The sequence below is a fragment of the Diabrotica undecimpunctata genome, chromosome 5 (genome assembly GCF_040954645.1).
Source record: "Diabrotica undecimpunctata isolate CICGRU chromosome 5, icDiaUnde3, whole genome shotgun sequence".
In the NCBI taxonomy this organism is placed as follows: Eukaryota; Metazoa; Arthropoda; class Insecta; order Coleoptera; family Chrysomelidae; genus Diabrotica; species Diabrotica undecimpunctata.
The window spans coordinates 153,135,568-153,148,572 of NC_092807.1; the positions used below are offsets into that span (position 1 = coordinate 153,135,568).

General features: G+C 33.4%; 1 protein-coding gene across 1 annotated transcript; it reads left to right on the top strand.

Moving 5' to 3' along the window:
• Nucleotides 1-1,470: 1,470 nt before the first annotated feature.
• Nucleotides 1,471-5,545, top strand: Prosbeta5 (Proteasome beta5 subunit). Its single transcript, XM_072531207.1, has 4 exons — nt 1,471-1,704; nt 2,366-2,564; nt 4,098-4,291; nt 5,175-5,545. Exons 1-4 carry the CDS (start codon nt 1,573-1,575, stop codon nt 5,481-5,483), a joined length of 834 nt encoding a protein of 277 aa, XP_072387308.1. The 5' UTR covers nt 1,471-1,572; the 3' UTR covers nt 5,484-5,545.
• Nucleotides 5,546-13,005: the final 7,460 nt, after the last annotated feature.

Sequence of the window (13,005 nt, forward strand, 5' to 3'; positions counted from 1 at the left end):
CTGATATACATAATTGTACATAATAATTAACAGGAATATCCATCAATTTTTTATTTTCATTTACTCTAAATATAAAGCTAAAAAAATCGCTGCTCATCAAACAATTGTAAAAAAAGAATTCTGGCAACATGACAAATAATCAAATTATGATTTAATAGGATTCTGGGAACTAAGACAGTGACATACACAAATGTATTATTATTATTTATATGAATTGTCTGTCTTATTACAAATAATCAAAAAATATAGAAATTGGTAAAGGTAGACCCTATAAAATATAAAGGTATGCAAAAAAACTGTTTTGAGGCCCTCACAGGACTCTCAACATATCGACGGAAAAGCAGGAAATATGCATAATATGCTTATGTATTTATCAGGAAAACATTCCTTAACAGCTTCTTTGTCAGCGACAGATTTCACATCAATTTCATTCCATATAGGGTTACATTTTTTAAAATCATTTGCCATTAATGTAAAAAAAATGTGACTAGCTTTTGACAATCAAAAGTGTAATAATCCTTAATTCGCCGTTTCCATCAACCACAAGTAATCCAAAGACAGGCATTAGTAAATTACTTAGTTTATATGTTGCGTCGTAAATAGCTCCTAGTTAGTGCTTGTAGCTATTTCAATTGAAGCATCTTTTACCTATCTAAAGTCCACATATCAGTTGCAGACGTCAGTCACAAGTACCTACTTGAAAATCAGTCGATACTTTTTTGGAGTTTTGCAGCCAATTTTGAAAATTTTTCAGGGCAACAACTTTATTAGTCGTTTGCATTAAATCAGTTTGAATGGATTTGGCATTCGATCTCATGACTCATGAAATATTAAGCTAAATAAGTTAAAGATCCTACCACTTAGCTGCCGATGTGTTCGCAGGGTTTTATAACACACAAAAATAGACAAAATCAAAAATGTTAATTCAAAGTGCAAGATATTATTAAAAGCCACGACACTGTTATTCAATTATTTGAAAAAAATTAGTCGATCTCATTCCATTAATTTTTACGCGGTTTTTCTACAACAAATATAAATTATATAATAAGAGTTCCTCATGCATAACAGCTTAATAATTATAATACATAATTTAATAACAAACATATTTCCTTGCATACTAACAGATATTTATAATACATACTATTATAATAATTTTTAAAAGTTTGTTTGCATACATGCAAGCAAAGCAAGTTATTATTGACATTAGTTCACGCAACTTGTGTTACCTATTATCGATATATTCGTTGCATATACAGTAGGTACATTATTTGAATTGGTTCAGAAATAATTTGACAGATATTTTGTTCTTTTTTTACCAAAATAAATATAAACATTAAATTTAAATAATAAAAAGCAAGTCTCAATAATAAATTTGGACAAAACAAGGCTTGAATATTCATAAATTTATATCAGCAGAAGTTGGTAAAACATGAACAATCAGACAGTTGTCATTTATGTCACGAAGTCAAGTGACGTATGACATTTTCAATTTCTGTTTATTCATCTTCATCATTGTGCCGAAACTAAAATATTTTTGAAAAATATTGTTCAATTCCGATTCAAAAATTAAAAATGAGTTTGGCGGAAATATGCGGTTTGTCAGACTACGGCTCACACGAGAGTAGATTGTATAAACATGATTTACAACAATTTTGTACAAATTTTAACAGTAACATGAATCTAGAAGTGCCCCCCTTTGAAAATGTAAGTAAAATAATGGCATTTTTTTAAATTACTTTTATCTTTTACATTTCTTATTAATTAACAATCAAAATTATTTTTTTAGTATCCATCACACACCATGGTATCATCAGTACTATTATTCATACCATTTTAATTTCTTGGATTGCATGAGTTATTGAAGCATAGAAGAATATTTGTAAAATGTTATGTTTGTGCTGGAAAATTTCTTCTTAAATTTTTAATAATGTCTTATAGTAGTTCTGTTTCATAACATTCAGTTTTGTGCTATTTCATTCTAGGTATTCATATTTAAGTCCAATTTATCTGAGTTAATCACCTTGTGGTTTGCAAATTTTAGTAATAGGGCATGTTTTTTTTTCAATAAATATTTTTATTATTTGCCAGTCATTGTTAGTTATCATTTTATGAAAATATTCCTTCTATGATGTTAGAACCCTGTGTTTTGAATTCACATTATTTTTTTCATGAACAAAATATTATATTTTGTGTAAATGTACTCAGAGTCTTAATGGTCTACACATTTTTAGTTTTCTGATAAAAGTATAAATTTACAATAAATAAATCCATCTAGGTCTAAAGATTATATACATAATAGGGAACTAGTGTAGTAAGACGGAACAATGTCTACAACTAGAGACTGTTTTAACTTTAATTTTTTTAGCCTGCCACCAACTTATCTAGATTTACAAAAGATGATACTGGAAAGGAACTAAAAATTAACTTTGATCATGGTACCACAACCTTGGGATTCATGTATCAGGGAGGAGTTGTACTTGCAGTAGATTCCAGAGCCACTGGAGGCCAGTTTATTGGTTCACAAACAATGAAGAAAATTGTAGAAATCAATGATTTTCTGTTAGGTATGTTTATGCTAATACTCAAGTTAAAAGTAATTTTGTATGTATTCATATTAGATAAATGGAATAATGTGGAATCACTGTAAGTCAGTATATTGACCAAACCAATTTTCTAGAGCACATATTAGTAGTTGTTGAAAGCTTCAGTGAAAGAACAAGTATATGTTTTAATATAATCTATAGTTTCTAGTATTAAAGTGCTGGGAGATTTATTTAAAGAATTATAACTTAAAAAATTGGGAAAATTTAAAGGAAGTAATGTTCTAATGACCTTAGTACTTATCATCATAACAGTACTTAGTTCTAAATACCTTTCTGATTACATTGGTACTTACTCTTTGATTAGTTAGGTCCTGCTTTAACCCCTTAACGTATGTGCCCGTCTTAGACACGGGCACCACTGGCACTGGTAATTTTTTCTATTATAAAATAGATGACTCAGTCAGTATTGAGTTACTTTATACTATATTTATTATCTCCTAACTTGCAATCGTCACCATTGGTAACCAATATTATTGTCAAACTTTTGTTTTTATACAAGCCTTCTGTCTTGCCGGTGTAAAGTCGTGTGAAGTCGATATTTATTGTTTTTGCATTTGGACTAATTTGTGCTTTATTTTCATCATATTATTATACTGTTTGGCAAGTAAATTTTGCATATAATAATCAGTAGGTTAGAGTAATGTGTATATTTTTTGTTTTACTAAATTTCATTATAATTCATCTAAAATACCATATTGAGTGTGTGTCAATATTTTGGATTATTTGTATTTTTCATATCAATCATACTATTTACCTATTCACAGTGTTTCCTCTGCACAAAATTTTTAATTAAATTTGCATACAAGAGTGTGCCACTGTTATCTATAGTAACTTAGTAAGATCATTAGCATATTATATATATATATATATATATATATATATATATATATATATATATATATATATAATGTGTATATTATTAGTGTATATATGAAAACAAAAATAAATATTTCACCTAGCCCCCGTAAAGGTTCTACGCCACTGAAAATATTTTTTGTATCCAATTATAACCAAACCAAAACATTTTCGCTAAAAAAAAAATTCGATCATTTTTTGACCATAACTTTAAAATTAATGTGTATGTTAAGGGGTTAAGTAAGTGTGAAAGATAAAAAAAAATAACAACACTCTTAAAACTTCAATTTTGATGTCCTTCCACCTAATGATTGGTGCAACTAAAAGTGCAACAGATGCAGATAAACTGATAAACAGCATTAAAAGTCATGGGAGGAAAATTTATGAAACCAAAAATCTTTATTTAGCATTCCAAGAAAACTAGAAAATACTTTTACCTGTTAATTATGATAATTGGGGCAACTTTGATAACATATTCAATGTCTAAGTGAAAATGTATCTACGTATCTAAAGGGTATGTAGTAATATTAACGATATACCCTATTGGGGGAGAAAGTTCCCAGCTTTTGCTATTCCTAATTGAAAATTAAATCCTTTAAATTAGCAGCATCATTCAAACAATTCTTTAACTTATTTCAGGTACTCTGGCTGGAGGTGCAGCAGATTGTGTTTATTGGGACAGAGTTTTGGCCAAGCAATGCAGAATGTATGAACTCAGAAATAGAGAACGGATTTCAGTAGCTGCTGCATCTAAATTAATGGCAAATATGGTTTACAATTATAAAGGAATGGGATTGTCAATGGGTATGATGTTAGCTGGATGGGACAAAAGAGTGAGTATTGAGAATTTTAAGTTAAATAATTTATATTCCCACAATATAAAATTCTCACTTTTTTATATAAATTTGTTAATTTAATTTTTTACATTTTAAGAAACATAATTCATTGATTTAAATGCATTGAATACAAGAATATGAAGGTATGTGCTATTCTTCTACTACTGCCACTATGGATTTTGACTGTTCTTACAGAATTCCTTCTCATAATCATGATCTTACTCTCTTAGTTATTTCTATTGGACCCTGTTCTATAATTTTGTTTATCTCCCCTCCCAAATAGCTTTTCAGAGACATCTGTATAAGACTGGTCTTTTTTCCTGTATATAATCAATTATATTGGAATTTTCTGAATCTCTGTTATTTAAAATAACAGTATTTTACCTTTCTTTTCTTGTTCAATTCTCTCATTCATAAAGTGGCTTTTAAAAGCTATTTAAGTTAGTCGTTTCTATATATATCTTTTACTTATTTCATAATTTGTGACGAATGTGTTTAATTTATTGTGTTTTTGAATATATAGATATATAGAGCCTGCTACCCCAGGCAAATTTCTTTAGATATTGCTCATCATCCATCTCCATAGACATCCAAACCATTGTAGTGGTCTTCTTTGAATTCTTTAATTTCTTTTTTCTATAAACTTTGTAGGGTGCATTATTTCTTCATTTGTCATTCTCTGCATTCTTGAGAATTAACGTCATTTTTATGCATGATTTTCCTTTGCAATTCTACATTGTATATCTTCCTAATTTGCACTGATATTTATTATTAAGCTTCCAAATTAGGTCTGTGTGTTATGACTTTGTTAAGTTTGATACTTATTGACCCACCTTTTAATATCAAAAGTAAACAGCACTAAAAGTTTTCTTTATTTCAGGGACCACAATTATATTATGTGGACTCAGAAGGTCTGAGAACAGCAGGAAAAGTTTTCAGTGTTGGTTCCGGTTCCATATACGCTTTTGGTGTACTAGACTCTGGTTACAAATGGGATCTTAAGGATGAAGAAGCGTATGATTTGGGTCGTCGATCAATCTATCACGCTACCCACAGAGATGCATACTCTGGTGGTATTGTTAGAGTTTACCATATGAAGGAAACTGGATGGGTACATATCGATAATAATGATTGTAATGACTTGCATTACAAGTATTTAGACGAAAAGAAAAGTTTGGGGGGACAATAATTTTAAGTCATTTTTGAAATAATATAATTTGTAATAATTTCTAAATAAATAATTTCAACCTGCTTATTTCCTTTTCTCTTTGTGTTAGATTAGCTTATACCTTGCAGGAATTCAATCATATTTACAGCTTTAGAAGACAAGTTTTTATTAACCCTGTTATAAATCCTCTATTAGAATCTATTTTGATTAACTACGATAACGAATCTTATCAAATTTTCTTATCTCAAGCTAACAAGCTATGCTTGAACTGCAAACGCTAACGCTAATAATTGTAAAAAACCTATGAACCCTCAACAATCACCCTTGTCTTCGTCTATTTCAACATTGCTAAACACTCCTCCACAAATGGACACTACAGAAAAACTTCCAATCAGCAAACTACATTACAATCAGTACAAATCTTGAACATGTCGAACCAAAAGAATCCTCAGTTCCCAATACTATTACACCTGCAGAAAGTAACAGCGCTACATCACCAGATATTACTCAGCAGACAAGCAGTAAATGTCACATAGATGAAATTGTAACACCAGTTCCATCAGGAAAATAGAAACACACTGAAATAAATTTCGCGAAACCAACACAACAAAAACCTAATAGAAACCCAAGAAAACCTCAGCTACTAATTTAAAAGAAATAATGAAAAATCACCACCATTTATCCTTAACCATAACCAATTTATAGAACTGTTAGAAAATACACAAGGTCTCCAGATATTGCCACTATAACAAATTACACACATGATTTTCCTGTATTAAACTTATATGCTCACATAACAGATAGATCTGTCAAAATCAAATGTACGAAACTTAGAAAAAAAATTACAAAACATCTCAATGACGAACTCTCTTCTACCGACAACGAAAGTGACCTTTTACATGACACAGAGCAAGAATCCCAATAAAACTAAAACTATTCTACAACTAGAAATTAAAAATGGCGTCGTTTAAATTAATTATTCGATGTAATATACACGAATACTATAATAACTTATCGATGTTAAAAATTCTATAGTCTGAGTATTCACCAGGTATGATTTGTCTTCAAAAAACTAATCTTAAGGACAACCAAGAATCTTGTTTACATAATTATCAAAGTTTTAAAAAAAATAGACTAAACCAAAGAATAGCAAGCGGCGGTGTGACAATTCTTGTAAATCGCAATTTAACTGCAAGTAGGCTACCCCTGCAAACATATTTAGAAGTTGTAGCCATTTCTCTAGAAGGGACCACAAAAATAAATATTTGTACTATTTACTTACCCCTGAGGACAATAAATTGATAAAAACAACGCAATGTAATTAGAAAAAATGGTCAACCGTCGTCTCCTTTGGACACTTGAAGATCGAAATATTATTCCAGAACAGAGTGGTTTCCGAGAAAATAGATCACCAATAGATCTAGACAATATTATAGACCTAGAAAACAGTGTACATGAAGCCCTCTCCCTTAATCAAAAATGCCCCTGGTGTCATTGTATCATCACATTACTGTACGATTTAGAAATTAAAGGACACTGCCTTGCATTTATAAAAACATCTAAATGTACAAGTAGTTCAGAAACAAATTGAAAACCTGAAGAACAGAAAAGTGGTCTTTATACCAAAACCAGGTAGGATGGACTACACCCTACCAAAAGCTTTCCGACCAATTAGCCTAACATCCTTTCTGTTGAAAACGATGGAAAGGCTATGCGAGAGATACATAAGGGATGAAGTTCTGGTCCATAACCCACGTCACCCAAATCAACATGCATATACTTCGGGAAGATCTACCGATTCTGCACTGCATCATGTAGTGGGAAGAATTGAAAGATCGCTGTATAATAAAGAATCCACCCTAGGTATATTCATAGACATTTAGGGAGCGTTTGATAAAACCACATTCCCAACTATCACCCAACAGCTCAACGTCAGGAATGTTCCCCTGGCTATAAACGAATGGATATTCAGTATGCTCTCTAATAGAGCAATAAGCATAAATGTAGAAGACGTTTCTGTTAGAGGCATGGTTACGAGGGGGTGTCCACAGGGAGGCGTGTCATCACCACTACTCTGGAACATAGTTTTAGATACCCTGGCTGACCAACTCAGCAGCAACGGTTTCTACAAATAGCCTATGCAGACGATATTGCTGTCCTGCATAGCGGTAAGTTTGAGAACACACTATGTGAGAGATCACAAGTTGCTCTCCGACTAATAGAAACATGGTGCAAGGAACGCTCACTATCTATAAATCCTAAGAAAACAGAGATGGTCCTCTTTACTAGGAAAAGAAGAATCACGGGCTTAATAGCCCCAAGGATTCTAAACTGCAGTCTAAATTTTTCTGACGAGGTGAAGTACCTTGGTATTACCCTTGAGAGGAAGTTAACATGGAACTCACACTTAGATGGTAGAGCTAAAAGAGCATATATTGCCTATGAGCAGTGTCGACGAACGGTCTGACGCACCTGGGGCCTTACACCCAGGGTGATCGCCTGGGTCTACACCGCTGCCATCAGGCCAATGCTAACTTACGGAGCTATTGCTTGGGTACCAAAAGTGCTACAGGCAACAGCGATTAACAAACTGAACCATATTCAGCGAATGGCTTGCATAAATATAACAGGTGCCATGAAAACAACACCAACTGCTGCAATGGAGTTGATCATTGGCATCACGCCTCTAGATATAAACGTCAAAGAGGTGGCGCTAGTGACAATGATGCGACTGCGCTCAGCTGGTGCAAACCTTGGTGTAGGAATGGGACAATTGAGGACTCGTTTCTGGCGGGAGAGCTGGATGCGTTACCACTGCTACAGGCAGGCTGCGACTCAATTGAACCAAAGTTTGTTTTTAACGAACCCTACAAAATTTAAACAAGACAGTATATGGAGACAAACGTGCCAAATGCCTATTGCATATACACCGATGGCTCCAAAATTAAAGAAGGCTCAGGATGCGGGATATACTCCAGATCACTGAACCTAAGAATAAAGTGGGGTATAATTCTAAAAATGCCAGCGTAGTTCAGATAAAACTGACTGGTATCTCCATAGCCGCAAAAGAGATAACCCAACAAGGTATAGCAGGGAAAACTATAATGATCTGCACAGATAGCAGACAAGCGCTACTAACCTTGAATAGACCAAGTGTCACATCAGGGTTAGTAATGGAGTGTCACGAGTCACTAACTCAAGCTTCGGATGATAATACCATCATCCTGAGGTGGGTTAAAGGACACAATAGGAATAAAGGCAACCGCATTTCTCAAGACTTCGCAAGACTCTTAGAACCTGGGGATCTTTTTGGTTGGTCAACTACAACAATCGCGGAAATTGTCAAATGTCACTCCCATACGCAAACCGTAAAAAGATGGAAAGAAGGGAAAGGATGTAAACTTGCCAGGGTAACACTATTTGGCATTTAGCTGATAGTTGTATCCCTATCGCGCATCAGAGTGTTATAGGGGGAAAGGGATGGTCTGGAGCATTGGAGCGGGGTGGAGTGACTTTTGTTTTACTCAAGTTATTACACCTCGCTCTAATGAATTGTTACACCCAAACGTAATTCGGTGAATATGTCTCACAGGCTAGGTTCAATTAAATTGCTTGCTGGCTAGCTTGAAGAGTCAAGCATCAGCAAGAAGCGTTACTGCCTGAATTGACAATGGCAAGTGCAAGTATAACCTGGAAAGCTTAAACAAGATTCGACAAAGTTCTTATATAAAATTAGAATAGCTCAGAAAATAAAAAATATAGAAACAAAGGACTTAGACCCTGAAAGTCTGTATGAGGTAATTAAAAAATATATTCATGAAGCGGCAAATGAAGCACTGGGAAAAGTTGAAAATCGGAAAACCTGAATGGTTGTCAACGGAACTAGAAGAGAAAGTTCTCAAGAAAAAACAAGCATATCACATATGGCTTCAATCCAAAGATCCTCAAGACAGAGAAATATACGCTAAATGGAATAGAGAAGTTAAAAAAGACGTGGATAAGGCGAAAAATATAAACTGGGAGGCTAAGTGTGATGAACTGGACAGATTTATGGGTGGAACAAAAGTGGCGCAAGCTTGGAAAACATTAAAGCAGTTTAGGAAAAATGAGAAAAATGAACACAACATTTCTCTCATAAAGTTAAATGAATGGGAAGAATATTATACGAAACTGCTGAAAGAGGATAGAGTAGAGTACAGATGGGAAAAGATAAGGGAATTAATAGACAACAGAGACGAAAGACAGGAAATCCCTATAATAACATTATCTGAATTGACGGAAACCTTAAAAGAGGTTAAAAACGGAAAAGCCGCAGGGCCTGGAGACATTCCCATAGAGCTGGTTAAATATGGGCCGACTGCACTTTTAGAATTAATAGTAGACCTTTTCAATAAATGTATGTGTGGAGACCAGGAAATTCCTAAAGATTGGAATAAATCTTATATAAGCTCCATATATAAGAGAGGGAATAAAAGAGACTGTTCCAATTATAGAGGTATTAGTGTGACGAGCTCTGTGGGCCGGTTGTATGGCAGAATATTAAAGAAGAGGGTTGAAAGACAGATACAAGATATTGAAGAACAAAGCGGCTTTCGTACCGGGAGATCCTGCCTTGATAATATATTTATCCTACGACAAATAATTGAAAAGCGTGTCGAAAGAAGTAGAGAGACCCATTTGGTATTTATAGACCTTGAGAAAGCATATGATAGTGTCCCGTTAAAGAAAATGTTTGAGGTCCTCAAAAGGTCCGGATTGGATTCGACGTATATCCGAGCGATATATAAATTGTACGAAAATGCAGTTAGTTGTGTAAAAATTGGAACCAGAACCTCAAATGAATTTAAAGTCAATAAAGGCCTAAAGCAAGGATGCTGTTTGTCATCGACACTCTTTAAAATATACGTCCAAGAAGCATTGAGGAATTGGAGAAATAAATGTAGATTTATGGGCATCGAAGTGGGACAAGAAACACTGTATACATTGTTGTTTGCAGATGATCAGGTGGTGGTTGCAACCGATGAGGAAGATATAAATTATATGAATCGAAAATTATTTGAGGAATATGCCAAATGGAGGCTTACTGTGAACATAAGCAAAACAGAATATTTAAAAATTGGAGGAAATACCACAGATCTGAGGCTTGAAAACGCAGTCATAAAAGGCTGCAACCAGTATAAATATCTAGGAAGCATCATATCAGCAGATGGCAGAGTTAAGATAGATGTACAAAACCGAATAACCCAAGGGAAAAAATGCATCCGAATACTGAATTCATTACTGTGGTCTAATAAAATAAAGATGCATACCAAACTTCGCGTATACAGAGCAATTGTAGAACCAATTACCACATATGGTGCCGAATGTTGGACGATGACAAAGAATGAACGAGATAAAGTAGACGTTGTGGAAATGGATTACCTTAGAAGGTCATGTCGAGTATCGAGAATGGAAAGAATCAGGAATGAGGAAATACGAAACCGTACAGGAATTAGAGATACTCTTTCAGATAGAATACAAGGAAGGCAATTACAATGGTATGGTCACGTGATGAGAATGGAGGAGGAGCGGTGGCCAAAGAAAGCCTTAATGTATGTTCTGCCAGAAAGAAGGAAAAGGGGAAGACCACCAAATTCCTGGAGAAGAGAAATTACAAAAACAATGCAATCTAGAGGCTTAGAAGAGGGAGATTGGAGAGATAGGAAAAGATGGAGGCTGAAATGCGGGAACCGGCAATTGCCGTAGGACCCCCGTTATATGATGATGATGAAGTGCAACCTTGCCGAAACGTCGTCAAAAAAATGGTTTTTCTCAAAATTATATATTGGGGGTTAATAATTATATGTAGTATTAAATAAAATGTACAGAAATGAAGAGGACGTACCTATATTCCTATAAAATTTTTTCTCGTGTATCTATTAAAAAACTAAAATTTGTTTATTCTTTTTAGTAAGTTATTAAAAAAATTAAATTTAAATTACAATAAATGCGTGCATAAACAATTATCTTACAAAATAAAATAAATTCCTAACGTAACTCTGTTACTAAGACAACTTTGTCACAACAAACTTTCGATGTTTTTATTAAACGAAAATTCATTTTAATACATACAAGTTTCCTATTGTTTAACTTGTGTAATTGAGTGGGATGATGATAAGTTTAATCAAATTTCAATTAATGCTTAATAATAATAAAAACAACTACTATATTTATTTAATAGTGTAGGACGATATATTTTTTTGATGTTATTTCTGCAATATTCCTAAACCTTACCCTATTCCTAGCTTTTCGTTGCCGTGTATTCCCCGGTGATGTGGAACCCCTACTAGTGAGACACTGTTATGCTTCGCCAATCTGTCAAGTTCTTCTTGGATAATTTCTCTTGTACAATTTGGTGTTGTCGCAATTGTCTCATGTGGTGTTAGCTCAGAAAGATTTCACTGAAAATAAAGGGGAAATTATATAAAACTGTTATAAGGATAGCTATGACTATAGAAAATGTCACACTGAGAGAGCAGTACGGGTAAGATACGGCAATGCTTTTCTTATGGAGAATAAACGCGCGTTGTCGGTTTTCTCCAGCTGTTGATTGCTCATTGTCTCACAGGACCGGCTTGGATAAAATGCATCTGCCGGCAGTACGAGTAAAATATTTTATATCATGTAAACGTATACAGTAGAATAAAAAGGCATTGATGAGTTATTGACAACGAAAACTATGAATTTTGCATATAAAACGTCAACAGTAGATATACAATTGAATCATATTCATAAGAGTAACATTTGAACACCTCTTTACAAAAACAACATACAATAACTGTAGTTTTAATGTTTTACATAAAATAGAAAAAACCTACCTAATTTCTAGGAAAGAATTTGAAAAATTGGAAATGATATTATTTATAGATATTATATATAATATTCAAATTTCCAATTCTTTCATAGAAATTAGATTTTTTCTATTGTATGTAAAATATTAAAAATACAGTTATGTTGTTTCTATAAATAGGTCTTCATTTCTTTTGTAAAACTTCTGCTACAAATTACCATCATTAACATAATCACCTAAATATGGCCATAAACTTGTTTGTCATAATTAGTATTTGATAAACTCCAAGCTTTCCCTATTTCACCCCCTTCCCATCCTTAGGGTGAAAGTGCTTTTGGAAAACGAAACTACACTTCAAAATTTAGTCCGAGTTTCAACAGAGAGCATGGAGTCCCATAAGTTTAAATTTGGTAAATTATTTAACGGTTGCGCTAAACTCGTAGTGTTAAATGTGTTGTGTTTTTTACAAAATACGGAACAACTTAATGTAAGTACTGCTGTAGGACGTACTTCGTTGATGACTGGTGTTAGCGAAAGAAGCATTTACAATTTCAAAAAAGAAAAAGAACAGAGTGGAACGTTGAAATCGCCAAAAAAACGTAAAAAACGAGTGTGTCAATCAAATTCTAGAATATTCACATATGACGAGGGTGTAAGAAGTATTCTACGGAGAATTGTTCATTGTGAATTTTTCATGAAAAATTTGCCGCCATT